The sequence below is a fragment of the Ictalurus punctatus genome, chromosome 8 (genome assembly GCF_001660625.3).
Source record: "Ictalurus punctatus breed USDA103 chromosome 8, Coco_2.0, whole genome shotgun sequence".
Taxonomy (NCBI): Eukaryota; Metazoa; Chordata; class Actinopteri; order Siluriformes; family Ictaluridae; genus Ictalurus; species Ictalurus punctatus.
The window spans coordinates 12,771,403-12,789,653 of record NC_030423.2 but is presented as its reverse complement, the minus strand read 5'-3'; the positions used below and the strand labels follow the sequence as shown (position 1 = coordinate 12,789,653).

The 18,251-nt window shown below is 39.9% G+C and overlaps 1 protein-coding gene across 3 annotated transcripts in view; it reads left to right on the top strand.

Moving 5' to 3' along the window:
* Positions 1–547: 547 nt before the first annotated feature.
* Positions 548–18,251, top strand: part of stag2b (stromal antigen 2b) — a 25,075-nt gene continuing 7,371 nt past the window's right edge. For 2 of the 3 annotated variants that reach the window (XM_047157194.2, XM_017474565.3), the window contains exons 1-28: positions 548–732; positions 4,849–4,985; positions 5,076–5,154; positions 7,729–7,872; positions 7,995–8,091; positions 8,187–8,263; positions 8,365–8,569; positions 8,770–8,921; positions 10,437–10,510; positions 10,774–10,897; positions 11,003–11,101; positions 11,924–12,003; positions 12,117–12,224; positions 13,297–13,408; positions 13,555–13,672; positions 14,182–14,285; positions 14,499–14,591; positions 14,757–14,846; positions 14,986–15,189; positions 15,325–15,395; positions 15,495–15,582; positions 15,675–15,755; positions 15,846–15,938; positions 16,038–16,212; positions 16,905–17,044; positions 17,138–17,239; positions 17,335–17,483; positions 17,613–17,741. In XM_047157194.2, the coding sequence (XP_047013150.1) occupies positions 4,942–4,985; positions 5,076–5,154; positions 7,729–7,872; positions 7,995–8,091; positions 8,187–8,263; positions 8,365–8,569; positions 8,770–8,921; positions 10,437–10,510; positions 10,774–10,897; positions 11,003–11,101; positions 11,924–12,003; positions 12,117–12,224; positions 13,297–13,408; positions 13,555–13,672; positions 14,182–14,285; positions 14,499–14,591; positions 14,757–14,846; positions 14,986–15,189; positions 15,325–15,395; positions 15,495–15,582; positions 15,675–15,755; positions 15,846–15,938; positions 16,038–16,212; positions 16,905–17,044; positions 17,138–17,239; positions 17,335–17,483; positions 17,613–17,741 (3,032 nt within the window). In that variant the 5' untranslated portion in view covers positions 548–732; positions 4,849–4,941. Of the gene's footprint in view, positions 733–4,538; positions 4,638–4,848; positions 4,986–5,075; positions 5,155–7,728; positions 7,873–7,994; positions 8,092–8,186; positions 8,264–8,364; positions 8,570–8,769; positions 8,922–10,436; positions 10,511–10,773; positions 10,898–11,002; positions 11,102–11,923; positions 12,004–12,116; positions 12,225–13,296; positions 13,409–13,554; positions 13,673–14,181; positions 14,286–14,498; positions 14,592–14,756; positions 14,847–14,985; positions 15,190–15,324; positions 15,396–15,494; positions 15,583–15,674; positions 15,756–15,845; positions 15,939–16,037; positions 16,213–16,904; positions 17,045–17,137; positions 17,240–17,334; positions 17,484–17,612; positions 17,742–18,251 lie in introns of all 3 variants that reach the window. The other variant, XM_017474566.3, reaches the window with a different exon arrangement.

The window sequence follows — 18,251 nt, the reverse complement described above, 5'->3', positions numbered from 1 at the left end:
TTGCACTCAAGTCTCCTTTAGTGAACAGTGGACTAGTTCAACAAACAGACTTCATATAAAAACCATAATGAACTTTCGTTTACTTTCACACTATCCGTTGTTGCCCAGATGAGGATGGGTTCCCTTCCGAGTCTGGTTCCTCTCAAGGTTTCTTCCTCATATCGTCTTAGTGAGTTTTTCCTCGCCACCGTCGCCGATAGCTTGCTCATTAGGGATAAATTCACACATTTAAAATCTGTATCCTGTGTTTATATGCTTCTGTAAAGCTACTTTGAGACAATGTCCATTGTTAAAAGCGCTATACAAATAAAATTTAATTGACTCAGAATAACTTCCACCTCTTCGAATGTTAGCCTCATAGCACTAAAGCTTCCCTAAATAATCTAACCATTGAATACATAAGTGTATTGCTTGCATAGCCTCTATTGATCAACCTTTTAGTAGAGCGCCATAACTAGTTTTGGCCACTAGATGTCTCCCTCAGTCCAGTGTGAGGGGTCGTGACCATGTGACCAGCAGATGGCAGCTTTGTGCCGTTTCTCCAGCTCGATTATCGGAACAACAAACCGAGCGGTGCGAGCGGGCTGAGTGTGTGTCTGAAACAGACAGCCTCTGACCGCCACTTTCAAACTAACATCCATGAATCTGTCTCGGGGTTTCGTTCAAAACAACTAGCGCCACTCGACACTGTTACGGAGCTGCATTGTGTGCTGGATTTAATACTGCTAGGAGGTAAGTTGTAAAATGGCGGAGACGTTTACAGAAGTTGGTGGGGTTTAGTGATATTTTGCTGGTGCGCCGAGCTGAAAGCTAGCCTCGGTTAGCTTGCGTACCCGAATACGCGGGACTTGAGCGGAGAGAAGTCGGTTTAGCTCACCAAAACAGCCGTATAACCTAGCTTTTACTGCTTCGAGGAGCGTTTTAAATCGTCGCAATGTAAGGTTTTAAACGCGTATCAGTGCTGGTCAGTTTGACTAAATGACAGCGTAGGCCACTTCCGCGGTATTTCTGTGCGTTGTTTTGTTGATGTAGCTAGCTGGCTAAACGCTGCGAGCCCGCGAGCGCAGCCGCTATGGCGAAACTGGAGCACAAATTCACAACCAAGATGGAGGACGCGGGGAGGCGTTTTTCCCCCCGCACGTGAAAAGAGAAAACTGTTGTCGCACGAACAAAAAACGAGTATCGGAGAGCTTGTTTTAAAGTCGTTTCTTCGATGAATGTGTTTAATGGATGTAGTAAATGTGGTGTAAATCACAACATGACTCGCTCGGCTGGAATGCAGGATGACTGACTGTAAAGCGGAGCCAAAATGGAGAATCCCGAAAACAGCTGCTGGATTGGTTTCAAGATGGAGATTTTTTTTTTCTCTCTCTCGCGCGCGCTCTCTCTCTTTCTCTCGTCGCGTTTCCCCTGTAACTTGTTTGTCGTCGCTGTTTTGTTGTACTTTCTTCAGTCTCCGGGGTTGCTTGTGAAGATGGTTTTCCTGCACTCACTGCGGAGAAGAAACTTAAAACTGCTGAGATGATTGATCAGATCAGGAGGAATTCATATCCCTGCGTTTCTCGTCCCACTAATGTTTCAGATGAGCTAGCATAGCGGACTCTTCACTCGGACTGGCTGGCGTTGCTCTTCTGTTGTGTTTGAATAATTTATCGCCTGATTTCGAGCGAATACTTTTAATGTAGTAAAAGTGTAAAGCACTCCGAGCTCACCGACTCCCGAGATGGTTTATGAATAAAGTTATAGCACTATCAGCCCGTCTAACTAACTTTGTGGAGGATGTTTAGGCCAGATGCGTGGACTCAAAGCTTTGACAGACGCTCACAACAAGCTAGCTGTGTAAATCAAGCTCAGTTTCTGCTCGATGTTTAACCGCCTTTTTAAAAACATGTATTAGTTTATGTACGTGATGTGTGTAGCCGAAACCCGAATATCACAATTGCTCTCTCTCTCGCTCTGTGTGTGTGTGTGTGTGTGTGTGTGTGTGTGTGTGTGTGTGGTGATGGTTAGCTTCATTTGGCGCCACTTTTTTAAGAAGTTAATCTTTTCAGTTTAAAAAAAAAAGGTGTTGCGGCTTTATTTCACATACTTTATTTATTTATTGTTTTGTCATCTTACGCGGTGTGGTTAAAGTGTACTTTTATTTTAATCACTGGACATTTCATAACAGCCCTGCTCACACCTCAGACATAACGGTGCCACAAATATACGGGTTTGAAGACATGCACACTTTAATTTGTTGTTTCTAATTCATTTGAGTAAACTTGTAGCACATTGCTTGTGTTGTCCGTCGAGTGTGTGCAGTTTGCTGTATTATGATGGTTTATTAAGAAAATAAACAAACCTCACGTGTGCGTGGCTTTAAAGTAACCCTCGGTCTTGGTTATTCTGTAACTGTGTGTTATTATCCAGTCCTTACTTTGAGGACCTTAATTCTGAGAATAAATAAATATGAATTGTTTAATGTGTACGCCCCGCTGCTTTACTGTGGTATTTTACCTCACTTGTAAAAGCAGTATATTTTCTCCGAAAGTTCTCCAGGACCGTGTTAGACAAACTATATAAAGGACTAGTGATGAAATTAAACTTTAAAGCACACAAGCTGCTCCTTTCCACAGGTTCCTCTGCTCGCTTCCGTCCTTCTCCCGTTTATTCGTGTTTACGGCCACGAATGATAAAGACCGTCTTTGATTGGACGCGATAAGCACGAGGGCGGATAGATTAATACCTTATATGGTAACGGAGGAAGCCCGCTCCGACGCTTGTTTCCTGGAAACCGGAGACTAAGGGGCCTATGAGAACGCCGCATAGCGTGACAGTGTGCGGGAGGCCACGCCCCCTTGTTTTCATCTCCATCCGCAAGCACATTTTCAGGCGCGTGGCTCTTTCACTGCACGGTACCGAATTGCAGACAATCGGAACTCATCGCGGTGTCCGCTAGTCACGCGGGACTAAATTATATGCTTTTTGGTTGTAGAGTGACGCATAGCTACGGTCGATGGGCAAGGTTTTTGGAATTTATGAATGTCGGTTCAGGTTCACAGGTCGCGCGTGCTGACACGCACACCGGTTGTATTTTTCAGTCTCATCCTCGGCTCCAGCTCAGAGATGTGCGGACATCTGCCTTCAGTGTCGGAACCAGAAATTAGCAGCTAAATGTGGAAGTGTTAAAGCACGATGGGTTCAGCTGCTGTGATGTGAAAATAATATTCAGATTTCCTCATAATCGTGTGAAGTTTATTTTGCTCAGAAATCTGGGACATGGCTTTATGCATCATCTGTACTTGGTCCACACTGGCATCATGTTTTTGCCTCCCCGGGTTAGGGTTTTGGGGGTATACGGTTATGTCACCAGCTGTACCTGTTCAGTATGCCAACATGTCTGACAGTGTTCAGTTATAAACAGGAGCTGGACCTGGTCTAAACAGGATATTTATATCCAGAATCTTGTGATGTGCCTTTAATTTATTTATGATTATCTAAAAATTATATAATTGAATAGAAACTGTACAAGTTAAAACGATGGAAAACACTGAAAAAGATCCAAATTGTAGAAATGTCAGCTCTGAGTGCATGGAGAGTTCCTAAACCTCTGCTACAGTACTAGTACAGTACTCATAATCTTTCACCTAGAGCTGTTCACAGTGCTTACAGATAATAAATTAGTAGCCTGATGTAAACCACTTGACCCTAACCAGGCAGTTATTAAGGATGCTATAAACACATCTTGCAGTGCCACACATTCATTTTAATGAACATGGATTTTCTTCGTCCTGCCGGCTTCATATATTATCGCTTGCTTACGTCCTCAAGTTTGTAAGTTTGTGTCCTGTGAGATTCCAGTCCTGATGCAGACTTCTTGTTCCAACTAGCTCTCAAACCATGCGAACCTTTCTTAAAAAATTAAAAAGAATATTGTGTGTCTCCTCCGTATCTTTCGTTTGTTTCAGTTTCAAACATGTTATGGGTTCGTTCCGAGTAACGTATTCATATTAAGTTACGTCTCTAGAATAGAGTAAAGGGGACTGAGTGTAACTGAAAACAAACTGTTAAGTACATCTAGGAAGTTTTATTTCATTCAAGATTGACTGCATGAATGCAAAAATACCTTTTAAGTTCCAATGAAATGTCTCGCCATTGACTTGTCTTTTTTTCCGTCAATATTTCCCTACCTTTTCTGACATGCAGTGCACTGAAGATTTAATCATAACTTTCTGTAAAAATCTGTCTATCTAGGTGAATTAGTTTACTGTAGAAACATGTGACTTGTCACCTGTCTGCATAAAACTGATTTAATTTCTGCTGTTACAGCACTGATATGGCTCATAGTGAAATCCTGGTAGTAAAAGAAATTTGTGCATTTTAAGACCAGATGTAAGCACTACTCATTTTCTTCATGTGCAGCTTTTCTCCCAGCTGCAGAGCATGTATTTGCTTTAGCTACTAGCAGCACCTGCAGACAGGAGCTAGGAACTGGGATTTATCTTGAGCGCACAACCCGTTTTACTTTTGTTTCCTGTTTCTGTTTTCTGTCTCAGTGCATCACCCACATGGACAAGCGCTGGCAGGGTGCAGCTGCTGAAAAGTAGTGCAACACTGCTCCCCTTGTGGCCATGATGTATCTGCAGCTTCATCTTGTACTTCTCAGCTTTTCACTAGTTGCTCCCTGAATAAATGGTTTCATGGTTGAATACAATCTCTATATTTCATACCATGTTTTTGGCCTAAATTATTTCAGGACTTCTATGTTTTTCCTCCCATCTCCCCTTTGAGGTTATTCCTTTTTAGATAATGTGATGTGAGAATATAGACATAGTCTGATTTCATGTTTACTATGAACTGTTCTAGGTCATATGACACAAAGGTACCTGCGGTTGCTGCTAGTGTTGACGGAAGATTAAAGCTTTGACAAGTTAAGGTGGTCCAGAAGATGTTAAAGAAATGATAGCAGCACCAGAATTACAAGCGGAGTTTCATTATCCCCAGTAAGTGACCCTTCATGTTATTCTCCATAATATACTCTCAGTCTGGTCTATAAAGGGCTCACGGTTAAGACTGAATTTTGTGTTTAACAGGGACACAGACACACGATTCTCATCAGATACTGACTTTGACGATTCTGATGGGAGAAATGCTGTTCAAGGGAAAGGAAAGGTAGGCTTTGTGTGATTAAGTATCCCGCACATAACATTGACCAATCCCTTGTCTTGTGATCATAATCTTACATTGTACAATAGTACGCATAGGTGCAATGTGCTTGCCTCTAATAATGGGAATCTAAGTTAAGAAAGCGAGTAGCTGGTAGGTGCGTTTTACTTGTGCAATCTAATAATCCATTAATAATTTGACTGATGACTCATGATCTAATTACTAAGAATTCAAAACGTTCATGTATACACCTCAGAACCCGGTAAACTGATTGAGGCAAATCCACATTTCTTTGTGATCATATAAGGTGGTTAATAATTTTGGTTTTCTGTTTTAAAAAAAAAAACTTTGCACAATCGGAATTTGCGTGAGTCGCCACACACGCTGTCCAAACAGTCTGTTTTACATTTCATCCAGAGATTTTCATCAATCTGAATAATTTCAATTACAAATTCAGACTGTACTGTTCATATGTATGGTAAACTGGTCAGTTTGTAGGCAGCATACAAGAGGCAGGGTTTAGTCTGAGCATTAGTTACATAGCAGTAAGGAGCGCATGAGTCTGGGCAGAGGTTTCACCTTTTCAGCCTTGTGTTTCATTTGCTCTGCGTGTGTTTTTAATGAGTTTTAAAATAATGTGCATGTTAGCAAAACTTCTGCCAAATGACATTATTACTCAGATAGCAAGAAATAGAAATTGTGACCACAGAAAACTGCTCAGCATTTAAGATTTACCTGAAATTCAGCAGAAAGGAGGTTGTTGATATTAACAGAACGGCATACATTAGTATTTATTGTATCACAGCGGGGTTGAATTGTCAAATCTTAGCGGTTCGGGCAGTAGTTCTGGTTGTAACTTGAGCGGTAAGTTTATATTGATGCACTTGTGTGCGTTTGTTATTGTTTCTATAGTAACAGCTCATACAAAGGGACTTGTACGGCAGACGCTCCACGCGACTTAAGACTAATAGTGAATTTTAAAAAACCGTGTTGAGCAAAATAAAATCTGAAATTGTTGATGTGGTGTCTTTTTTTATTTTTAGGAAGTATTTAGAGAATGAGTGTTGGTTGTCAGCGCTTTATAACAGTCAGCAATCAGGATTCTTCCCAGCATGGGAAAGTTTTCATGACAGAGTTGTTCACGCGTTCTTGTTTTCTGTAAAATGACAAGTTGTTGAGAGAATGGCTGTTTTTTTTTGCAGCTATAACATAAGAGATAAGAGGAACTAACTTGTCTCTCAGACATTCCACACCATTGGATCTAACTTTAAACTGTTACAACCCCAATTTCAAAAAAGTTGGGACGCTGTGTAAAATGTAGATAAAAACAGAATGCAATGATTGGCAAATCTCATAAACCCATAAGTTATTCACAATAGATCATCGGAAACATCAAATGTTTAAACTAAGTAAATGTACCATTTTAAGAAATTAAAGAGGTAATTTTGAATTTGATTGCCGCAACATGTCTAAAAAATTAACCCCCAGCTGTTTCTTTTTAGTAACACTTACTTTTCCAGCCTTTTGTTGCCCCATGCCACTTTTTTGAGACGTGTTGCGGCCATCAAATTAACAATGTCATTTAAGGTAATTTTTTTTTACCTTAAACTGGTACAGTTCCTCAGTTTGATATGTTTTCTATGTTCTATTGTGAATAACATTTGGGTTTATGAGATTTGCAAATCATTGCATTCTGTTTTAATTGACATTTTACACAGCGTCCCAACTTTTTTGAAATTGGGGTTGTAAAATCTGTGATTTGTTATTCATTGATAAATTAGTCATTAGTAATTTGTGGTATAAACAGAATAACACACTCCAGATCATGTGATTGTCCAATAATAGACCACTTTGGGGTGGTATCGTATCATGCAGCATCACCACACCAGCATGGATTATTTTCATATAAACAGTCTGTTGTGTATTCTTCCTTACTTAAAGCAGATATATCTCCTTACTTATTTTCCACTGTTACCAACGTTAAAAGCTATTGTCTGGTAATGACTGCACAAAAATATCCTCACTCATCCCACCTCATAATTATCTGTAAATAGAATAAAATGTGTCACAGGAACAGTTTTGGGTTTTTTTGGTCACAGGACCTTCCCCCTTAAAAAAGCATGACTCAAATGCGCATGCACACACATTCTGTTAGTGAAGGTAATCACAAAGCTTTACATGGTCATTTTTCTTTTCTTTAAAAGTTTTTTAAAAGGTTTATCCATCCACCCAGTTGAATTGAAACTTTATTCAGAATGGCCTTAATTGTTTGTGCATTGTTTATGTATTTTTTGTTCTACATAAGCATGGCTGTTCCTGGTGATTTAGAGAGAATTGTGCAGTTGGGTGGACTGTGGGATGACATGAAGGTCACATTTTGAGGCAGTGGGTGTGGGATTCACCACAGTAAACTTGACACAATGGTTTATATTCACCCTTCATCAAGAATGCTATCATTAAAACTTGTACAGTGAAAAATCCCAAACGTGTCAAATTTACTATAATCAAGAATTCTTTTCAGGGTCATTTCATTTGGCTTGGAGATTGTTTAACGCAGCTAAACTGAATCCTGTGTTTTAGGTGAAAAAGGGGAAGAAGGCCCCTGGGGAGAAGGGGAAAGGAGGTGGAAAGGGCGCAGGGCGCTTAAATGGACACCATCAAGAGAATGGCATGGAGAATATCATGCTGTTTGAAGTGGTCAAGCTGGGAAAGAGCGCCATGCAGGTCAGTGTCAGCACTGCTGAGCTCTTAAATTCTTATAGTTTAGTTTATCATTTTAAATGTTGAATTTTTTTTTTATTTATTTCTTGGCCTGACAGATTTAGATTTTTCTTTCTTTCCCCCAGTCTGTGGTGGACGATTGGATTGAGTCTTACAAACAGGACCGAGACATGGCTCTCCTTGACTTGATCAACTTCTTTATCCAGTGTTCTGGCTGTAAAGGTACATTATGATTCACTCTGTAGTGAGCTAGAAATAAGCTGCGGTGTCATCTTGTCCGCTATTGAGGAGCATGCTGTCTCTGTTTATTGTTGCAGGTGTTGTGAGTGGCGAGATGTTTCGGCACATGCAGAACTCTGAGATCATCAGAAAGATGACTGAAGAATTTGACGAGGCAAGATTTTGCTTCCTGTGAAGCATGCTTTTAGTGATGTTTTAATACGCCGGGTATCTCTGTCTCTGTGCTAAATAAGAGTATTGTGTTGATCATTGTAGGACAGTGGAGACTACCCACTCACAATGGCTGGGCCACAGTGGAAGAAGTTCAAGTCCAGTTTTTGCGAGTTTATTTCTGTATTGGTCCGACAGTGCCAGTACAGCATCATCTATGATGAGTATATGATGGACACGGTCATCTCCCTGCTCACTGGACTGTCAGACTCCCAAGTGCGTGCCTTTAGGCACACTAGCACACTAGCAGGTCAGACCTACCATCAATCATTTGACAATCATTTGTAGTAGCCATACATCTTTCAGACAATACTTGTTGAGAGCGTCTGCGAGCTGTTGCGTATCCGATCTCGATGTGGATGAGCTGTGTGTGTCTGTGGGTGATGGCTGGATCAACGGCATAGTGTTTTAGTTCATCCCTGTCTTTTATGTGCATTGTGATCTACGCAGCCATGAAGCTGATGACGGCTCTGGTGAACGTAGCTCTGAACCTCAGCATTAATATGGACAACACGCAGCGCCAGTACGAGTCCGAGCGAAACAAGATGATCGGCAAGCGGGCCAATGACAGGTTGGAGCTGCTCCTACAGAAACGCAAGGAGGTGAGTCTAGCATTGCAACTACTCCAGCAGATTCAAGGGATCTCTCAAAATGATGTTTGTAATTTAAAATCCCTAATTTGTTGTGGTTTTTTTTAAATTTTTTATTTTATTTTATTTATTATTTTTATTTTAAACACCATAATGTCCTTTTTGGCATTAAACATTTGTGTGCTATATAAAGCTTTTACTTTGGCATCACAAAGGATTTCACTGAGATCATGACTGAGAGTCAGTAAGTCACCACATGACCAACTAAAGACCTCTTTGGTCTAAACCAGGTGCTTGTCATGTTTCGTTGAAAACGGTCGCAAAGCAGATTTTAGAGCTTGCAGAAAATTCACCTGGTGCAAATTTTCAACGTCCCTACTACAGGGCAGCTTTTGAGCAACACTCTACTAGCAAATCTGCATGCAAATGATGAGATGAGAAAGGTAGCCGTGTCTATTCCGTACTGCTGTGAAAGAGAATATATGGAACATGCATCATTTTATTCATGTCTTAACACAATTAACTCTACAACACCAATCGTTATAAAGCATAGAAGCTAGTAATTTTAGTCCTCCTAGTCTGGAAACTAATAGTATTTCAGATTTGCAATGTAGCATGGTTTATATCTGTAGCCACTGACCTGTGTAGCCAAGTTCCCTGTAGTAGAAGTGGCATGTTTTTATGTGGAAAGACAGAAGCATAATCTTTTTTTTTTTTTTTCTGCTACAGCCAGTTGTAGACATTTCTTGGTCTTTATGATGTTTTCTGAATGTTAAACCTCAGCGAGTGTGGTGTATATGTCAAAGTATCAACAATAAAATATTAAAGCAGCTTCAAATTACAGATAACAGCACTATTGATGACTATATTAAAGCACCGTGCCAAGGAGCTAGCGGATAAGCAAAACTGTCTTTAAGCATTTGGCTCATGATATGTTACTTTATGCTTAATGTTCTTTTGTCAAAATGAATAGCTGTTCTTAATATTTCAGTGTCTATTAAGCTTTTAAGAATAAAACCAAAATACCCTTTAATAGCATACATTTATTAATGGAATATTTGATTGAAATTGTATTGGCTAATGTACCATGTGATGTGCAGTCCTACTGGTCAAGTATTTTTGACCAGTCTTGATTGACCAAGACTGGTAAAAAATAACTGCTTGTCAGTAATCCTGCTTGATGAAAAAAGGAATAAAATGCAATTAACAAAATAAACGGATTGCCCCCTCCCCCCCCATCCAAAAAAAAATATTAAGTCATCATTGCAAATAGCTGAGCTATCTTTAGTTTGTAGTACTTATATTGATTAACAGTTCAGTTATGTAATGATAGTCCTGCTGACATGCCATCTGTGTGAGTGTGTTGGAGGCTTGTGTGCGATTTAACTGGGAATGACCATTCATGTCACTCGAGCCTTGTATTGAAACTAATTGCAAACCTGCGTTGTTTTACGGGTGCTAGAATAGCAGAATGTTTACTGAGATGTTTTTGGATTTCAGTAATAAGTTTTGTATTTCTCTTTGCAGCTACAAGAAAATCAGGATGAAATTGAAAATATGATGAATGCTATTTTCAAGGGAGTTTTCGTGCACAGATACCGGTATGTCATTTGTTCTGATAAGTGCATTTGGCCTTCTCATTACAATAGCGCTGGAATATTTGAGTGAATTCTTCTTTAAACAAAAGTGCATCCTATATGTTTGATTGCAAGTGAGTGTAAATATAAATCATCTGAATTAATATTTAAGAAAAAAACTGTTGGATAGTTCTATTCATTAGAGAGACAAGGCAGGTTTTTAGATTAATCTAGACACCATCATGACAAATAGAGCTCTGGTTACTGACTTGTTGTTGTCCCTGCAGCGATGCGATAGCGGAGATCCGAGCGATCTGCATCGAGGAGATCGGGGTGTGGATGAAAATGTACAGTGACGCATTTCTCAACGATAGCTACCTGAAATATGTAGGCTGGACCATGCATGACAAGGTGAAGTTGATGATTATATTTCCCAACTGTTTGACTCACACAGGGATGAAGCATGTGCTGGTTGTTAATAGTGGAGCCTCATTGTTTGTCTGTTCTCTTCAACAGCAAGGCGAAGTGCGGCTGAAATGCCTCACGGCTCTGCAGGGCCTCTACTACAACAGAGAGCTCAACGCCAAGTTGGAGCTCTTTACTAGCCGCTTCAAGGTGAGAGCCATCTGCAGTTTATTTCTTTCCAAATGCATAGAGGGCGAAAGCAGTATTGAGAGAGTCTCCAAGTGAAGAGCAGAATTTCAATTAAGTGGGATTGAAGAATTGTTTATAGTTAATTTAGTTATTTTTAACAGTGAAATATATATACATCACACACACATATATAAATTTATTATTATTGTACACACTACTGTTCAAAAGTTTTGAGACACTTGACTGAAATGTATCCCATGGTTTAAAAAAAACTTTTGATCTGAAGGTGTATGATTTAAATGTTTGAAATCGGTGTTGTAGACAAAAATATAATTGTGCCAACATTTTCATTTCTTTCATTAGAAAACTAACATTTTATTTACAAAAAATAAATATATTTTTTTAATGGATGATTTGGAGCGAAATATTCCGAAAAGCAGCCGATAAGTGTCCAGCGTAGGTGGGAACTCCTTTAATACTGTGTAAAAAGCATTTCGGGAATTCCTCAAGAAATCGGTTGAGAAAATACCAAGAATACATTTTTGAAATTCAAAGTGGAAAGGGAGTCTACTTTGAAGATGCTAAAATACAAAATTATTTTTATTTATTTTGGAGTTGTTGTTTTTTTCACAGTATAATTCCCATAGTTCCCTTTGTTATTCCAGAGTTTTGATAATTTTATTATTATTGTAAAATGTGGGGAAAGAAAGAATGAGTGTGTCTAAACCTTTGACTGGTAGTGTATATCTTTGCTAGAGTTTCATTTATAATGTTCTCAGTATTATTTGAAATATTTTCATGTATATGAATATATGTAACTTGTTACTAACTTTCTCCTTTCAGGACCGCATTGTTTCCATGACACTGGATAAGGAGTATGATGTTGCTGTGCAAGCAATAAAGCTACTCACACTTGTATTACAGTAAGTATGCATACTCAGACATTGCCTAAAGTGTTATATGTGTATTTGGAATTTAGATGATACAAAATAAACACGATGGTGTACTGACATGATTCTGGTGTTTGCTTTTCCAGTAGCAGTGATGAGGTCCTGACAGCAGAGGACTGTGAGAGTGTCTACCATCTGGTGTACTCGGCTCACCGGCCGGTCGCCGTGGCTGCTGGAGAGTTCCTCTTTAAGAAGTGAGGCTTTCTTTCACTTCTCACTTATTTATTTATGTTTGTTTATTTATTTATTTATGTATTTATTTACACTTATGAGACACAAAGTTGTGCCTCACTCCAAAACCAAGGTGTGCATTGGGGAATAGAGATCAGGGCAACATAAAGCATGTTGAGCCCGTGGGTGCAGATTGGTCTAGGTTATAGTGCTCCAAGGTTCAGGATCAGCGTAGTTTTCAGACCTACAGACCTTGGGCAAGCCTGAAGCTTAGGTCATAGTTGGGTCATATCTTTTGGCATACATTGAACACATTTATCTGACATAGCAGCCAAGACCCAGGGAGGGTGAAGGCTAACACATACTTCCTCCAAGACATGTGAATCCAGCCAACTGAGACGTTTTGAACTGCTGCTCACGTGATGTTACAGGGCAGTGTGACGCACGTGGAGGAAAGCGTTATCTGCTCTATTCCACATTGCATGAGTTCACAGATGCCCTTGATTGGCTAGTGTTGCTATGATTGACAGGGGAAAGAGAAAGTCAGCAGTCCACCCCAGAGAGCCTGGCCAGTTTTGCTCCCATAGCTCACGATCATGGATTGCTGTGGTTTTATTGGGACGTTAACTCTGTCTCCTGACAATAGGGGAAATGCTTTTCCATTGTATCACTCTGGTACACACTCTTGCACTTACTCCATATTTGTCACCGCCTCCTGTCTGTCACCATGTAGTGGAACTTCTGTTGTGGGGCATGACGATGTTTGACTTATCCGAGCTGTCGTATAACACATGCATACAAATTTCCCTCCAATTCTGACCTGACACTCCGACACACTGCCCACTGCAAATTACTGTTACAGGATCGTCAGGGCAACTTGCCAGCTGAACATCATTATGTGAATTATATTTTGTCCCCGGACTCCATTTTCCCCTACTCATGTGGCATCAATGTGATTGAGGGTCAGCAGTGTAACCTAGATGTTCGCATAGATAATGTAATAATGCTTGTTATCTATGCGAAGATGAAATACAGGGTCAGGACCTAAATGACACTTGTTATCCCTCCCTGAAGCATCTTTGTTTTCCTTCGCAGATTGTTCAGCCATCAAAACATCGAGGATGACAGCATGCCTAAGAGACGAGGTAGACAGAGTCTGAATGCCAATCTCATGAAAACGACAGTTTTCTTTTTCCTAGAGAGTGAGGTGAGTCAGCAACCCATTCAGTCTCATTTCTCTCACGTAAATGGTGTGTTTTGCTGTGGTTACAAACAAGAAGTATTAAACAGGGTAATGCCTCAGCATGTCCAGATATTAGATGCTCACTGTTTAACACACGGTCTTCTCTTCAGCTCCACGAACACGCTGCATACCTGGTAGACAGCATGTGGGACTGTGCCTCTGAGCTGCTGAAGGACTGGGAGTGCATGATCAGTCTGCTGCTGGATGAGCCCCTGCCTGGAGAGGAAGGTCTGACTGCTATCTCTCTTTGACCATTTAGAATTACTTCAAGCCTCATTTTACATAACATTTTACTTGTTTAAAAAAATTATAAATTGCATATTCCTCTGGTTGTGTTCAGAGAAAGCATGCTAGGTTAAACTTTAAATATGGTAATTAGCTGACCAGTTGAATCAGATATCATTATTTCCTTAACTGGCATTGGGCACTACAAATGTAGACGTATGAACCTGACCTTGAATTCTTACAAATTCAAACAAGCAAGGCAAATGTGGTTAGAGTTCACTTAGTTTCCTGCAAATGAGGTAAGAAAAGGTAAGTGTGATAATTATTATAGCTGTAATAAATTGAGGGACATGAATTGTTCATCTTGTGATACATGTATTTTTATTTTATGTACCCCATTTTTAGTGTGCTGAAAAAGATGCGCATGTCCCATGGGCATGTGTTCCCTTTGTGTCGTTGTGTTGAGGCTATTTCATTGTGAGAATGTGTCTAATGGAACATGTCCTGTGCAGCTCTGTCAGACAGACAGGAGACGGCCCTGATAGAGATCATGCTCTGTACCATCCGCCAAGCTGCAGAATGCCATCCTCCTGTGGGCAGAGGCACTGGCAAAAGGGTAAGAGACTATGTGGTAATACACATCATTACCATTTCAAATGCGTGGAATTCAAATCAAGTTGAAGTGGAATCACGAGCGCCCATACTGTCAAGGGAAGAGTTTTTGCACAAAAGAAATGATCAATGGTGGATTCAAATCATGATATTCTCAGTGTACTTTGTAAATTGTGCATTTTGCACACTGTTAAGCAGTCTTCCCTTCTTGTTACAGGTCCTGACAGCAAAAGAGAAGAAAACACAGCTTGATGACCGGACGCGAATGACCGAGCTTTTTGCGGTGGCAATGCCACCTTTACTTGCAAAGGTAAATACTGGTGTGGTGTGTTTTTTTTTTTTTTTTTTTTTTCCTTTCCTTTTTTTTTTTTTTTTTTTTTTTTTTTTTTTCCTTTTTTTTCCCTTTTCCCAAATACAAGATTATTGGGGAAATTTTTAATCTGTGGATAAGTACAAATATCCTTTCCCCTGACAGTATTCAATTGATGCCGAGAAGGTGACCAATCTTCTGCAGTTACCGCAGTTCTTTGATCTAGAGATTTATACAACAGGGCGGTTGGAAAAGGTGAGTCCCAGAACCTTTATATATATTTATATATACACACACACACACACACACACACAGAGTTTAGATACTGAGTATACAATGTGATCTGTCAATGTGCAGTATTTGAGACGCTGTGTTACTGTTCTCTTGCCTTCAGCATCTGGAATCACTGCTGAGACAAATCAGGGAGATTGTGGAGAAGCACACTGACACTGATGTGCTGGAGGCCTGCTCGAAGACCTACCACGCCCTCTGCAATGAAGAGTTCACAATTTTCAACAGGGTAGACATCGCCCGCAGCCAGCTCTTGGACGAACTGGTGGACAAGTTCAATAAGCTGTTAGAAGATTTTCTTCAGGAGGTGAGGACAGACAAACTGTGCTCTGTGCAGTTTAATGGACTTTTGCGTTGTCACATTGTCTGTTAATATCGGTGCAGATCTCTGATACTTGAATTGGGTATACCAAATGAAATCATATTTTGTTGTCTTTCTTAGGGAGAGGACCCAGATGAAGATGATGCCTATCAAGTCCTGTCCACGCTAAAAAGGATCACTGCTTTTCACAAGTAAACATCAACATTTTACAGTTCGCATTAACTTATGTTACACAGCTGCAGTTGTTTGTCTTTTCGTTTGTTTGACTTCCCTTCTGCGTCTCTCCTCAGTGCTCATGACCTCTCAAAATGGGATCTCTTCACCAGCAACTATAAGTTACTCAATACGGGCATTGAGAATGGGGACATGCCTGAGCAGGTGACACTTTAAATGTCGTTTGGTTTGTGTCGGAGTACAAAGTCATAACAATGAGAGACTGACTGGCTTTTTGTCTGCCTGACCTGTTTCAGATTGTCATACATGCACTGCAGTGTACACACTATGTGATTCTCTGGCACTTAGCCAAGGTGTCTGAGGGCAGCTGCAAAAAAGTAAGATTTGACAGTAAAAGAACTGTTGGCTTCCATTTTGAGAAGTTACTTTTCTTTTCGTAGTTTAATTATTCGTTTTGACACTTGTAGGAGGATATGGTGACTTTAAGGAAGCAAATGAGAGCGTTCTGCCTGATGTGCCAGCGCTATTTAGGCAGTGTCAACACCACTGTGAAAGAGCAGGTCAGTATGAGATGATTAGAAACTCCAGTTAATTGTCCTTGCATCTTTCCATATCTTACTTGATGAACACACTTCATTGACTAGCACTTTTCCCTGCAGGCCTTCACCATCTTGTGTGACCTGCTGATGATCTTCAGTCACCAGATCATATCTGGAGGGAGGGAGGTACTGGAGCCTCTGGTTTACTCACCAGAGGCCTCACTGCAGTCTGAGCTGCTCATTTTCATCTTGGACCACGTTTTCATTGACCAGGATGAAGATAACAACAGCGCAGGTTCAACAATACAGCCTTGTTAAACAATAGAGCAAAGTCCAAATGTGAAACGGGCAGACCGTCCAGTTTTGGGCTTCTATTATTTCTAATGCTCATAGTAGCTGGCTTAGGTGATTCATGAAAATGGATTTAGATCAAAAGTATAGACGTAAATGGGTAGATTACATTGTGAAGTGCAATGTAAACATGGAATTGAATGAGGTTTTGACTCCAGCTAAACTGGTCTGACCTAAATGCTTGTTTAGATCAAAGGTATATGTATGGGTTACCAGACCCTGTAAAAGCTTGAAATATATATATATATATATATATATATATATATAAAAAATGTGTGTGTGTGTGTATGGTTATAAGTCATGGAAGGTTTTGATAATGTGGGTTTTGGTGTAAAGTGAGTGTAATGTTTTGCTTTAATGATCTTAATCCCTTTACCCTGTATCCATAAAAAAATCTCTATATTTTAATTGTTTTGTAAATGTTCTTAGAGTAGCCATGTTTCTGGATTTCCTGTATCTCTCAGTTGAACTTCAAATCATCTCTGCCTATTATTATTATTATTATTATTATTATTATTATTATTATTATTGATCCAATTCACCACAAGAGGGAGACAGTGTGGCTGGTTTTATGAACATGAAGCAGTAGAGAAGAACATGAAAATTTAGTTTTCTGTGCTGGTCTTGTTTGAACAGATGGGCAGCAGGACGACGAAGCAGGCAAAATAGAAGCTTTACACAAGAGACGCAACCTTCTTGCTGCGTACTGCAAGCTCATCATCTACAATGTGGTGGAGATGAAGACTGGCGCGGACATATTCAAGCAATATATGAGAGTGAGTCTCACTGTTTCGTTTCATAATTTAATTTCCTTAAGCTTTAATTCGAACACATCTGACTGTTAAATTCAACTGCTCCCCCTCCATCAGTATTATAATGACTACGGTGACATCATCAAGGAAACCATGAGCAAAACAAGACAGATCGATAAAATCCAGTGTGCAAAAACACTCATTCTGAGCTTGCAGCAGGTAAGTGTGTGTTGATTCCAAATATCCATATTCTTGTACACTTTGAATACAAATTGAGTGTTACATACAAACTCCTTTCTCTTTGCTTTATATAGTTGTTCAACGAGATGCTGTCGGATCTGGGCCCAGGCTTTGACCGCTCATCTTCAGCCTTCTGTGGCATTAAAGAGCTGGCCCGTCGCTTCTCTCTCACTTTTGGTCTAGATCAACTCAAGACCAGAGAGGCTATCGCCATGTTACATAAGTATGCTTCTTCTAAGCCATTGCTGTCATTCTCAGATACTTCATTTCCTGTGGCACTGGGATGGACCTGGGTTTTTTTTTTTATGTGGTCTGTACTTGAATTGTTGTTTTGCTCGCATTTGGTTTGTAGAGATGGTATTGAGTTTGCCTTCAAGGAGCCGAACCCTCAAGGAGATGGATATCCTCCTGTAAACCTGGCGTTCCTGGACATCCTCAGTGAATTCTCATCCAAGCTCATGAGACAGGACAAACGCACTGTGTAAGCTCCAGTTCTTCAAGTTGTACCTGTGATGAAGCCCTATTATTTAAGGGAATACTCCAGCATTTTTAAACTAATTTAGCTTTCTCCAGCTTTTACACAGTAAGGTTTGTCTTGTCCAGACTCGATAAGGGTCTTGGCAGAAGCCAATGAACCAATTTACAAAAACTGAGGATCTCATGAATTTTATTTCAAATCATTGACTTCCTTTATAAGGAGTAGAAAACATGTTTTCCATTCTTTACCAAATACAGAAAAACATGTCTGCTCTTATCTGTGGTAAAGACATGCATCCATACACACACACACACACATGCAAACATGCCAGATGGAGTAGGTTGGGGAAAAACACTGGTGTCAGCTGCTAAATTTTAAGCTGGCAAATTTTTCACTTCATTTATGGCCATAATTCCTGTTGCATCTGTGTCCCATGTTTTTGTTTTTTGTCTATTTTCATAAAAAGTCTGTAAATTTTGCTGGCATGTTATGTAGTGATTTAAGCACAATGCC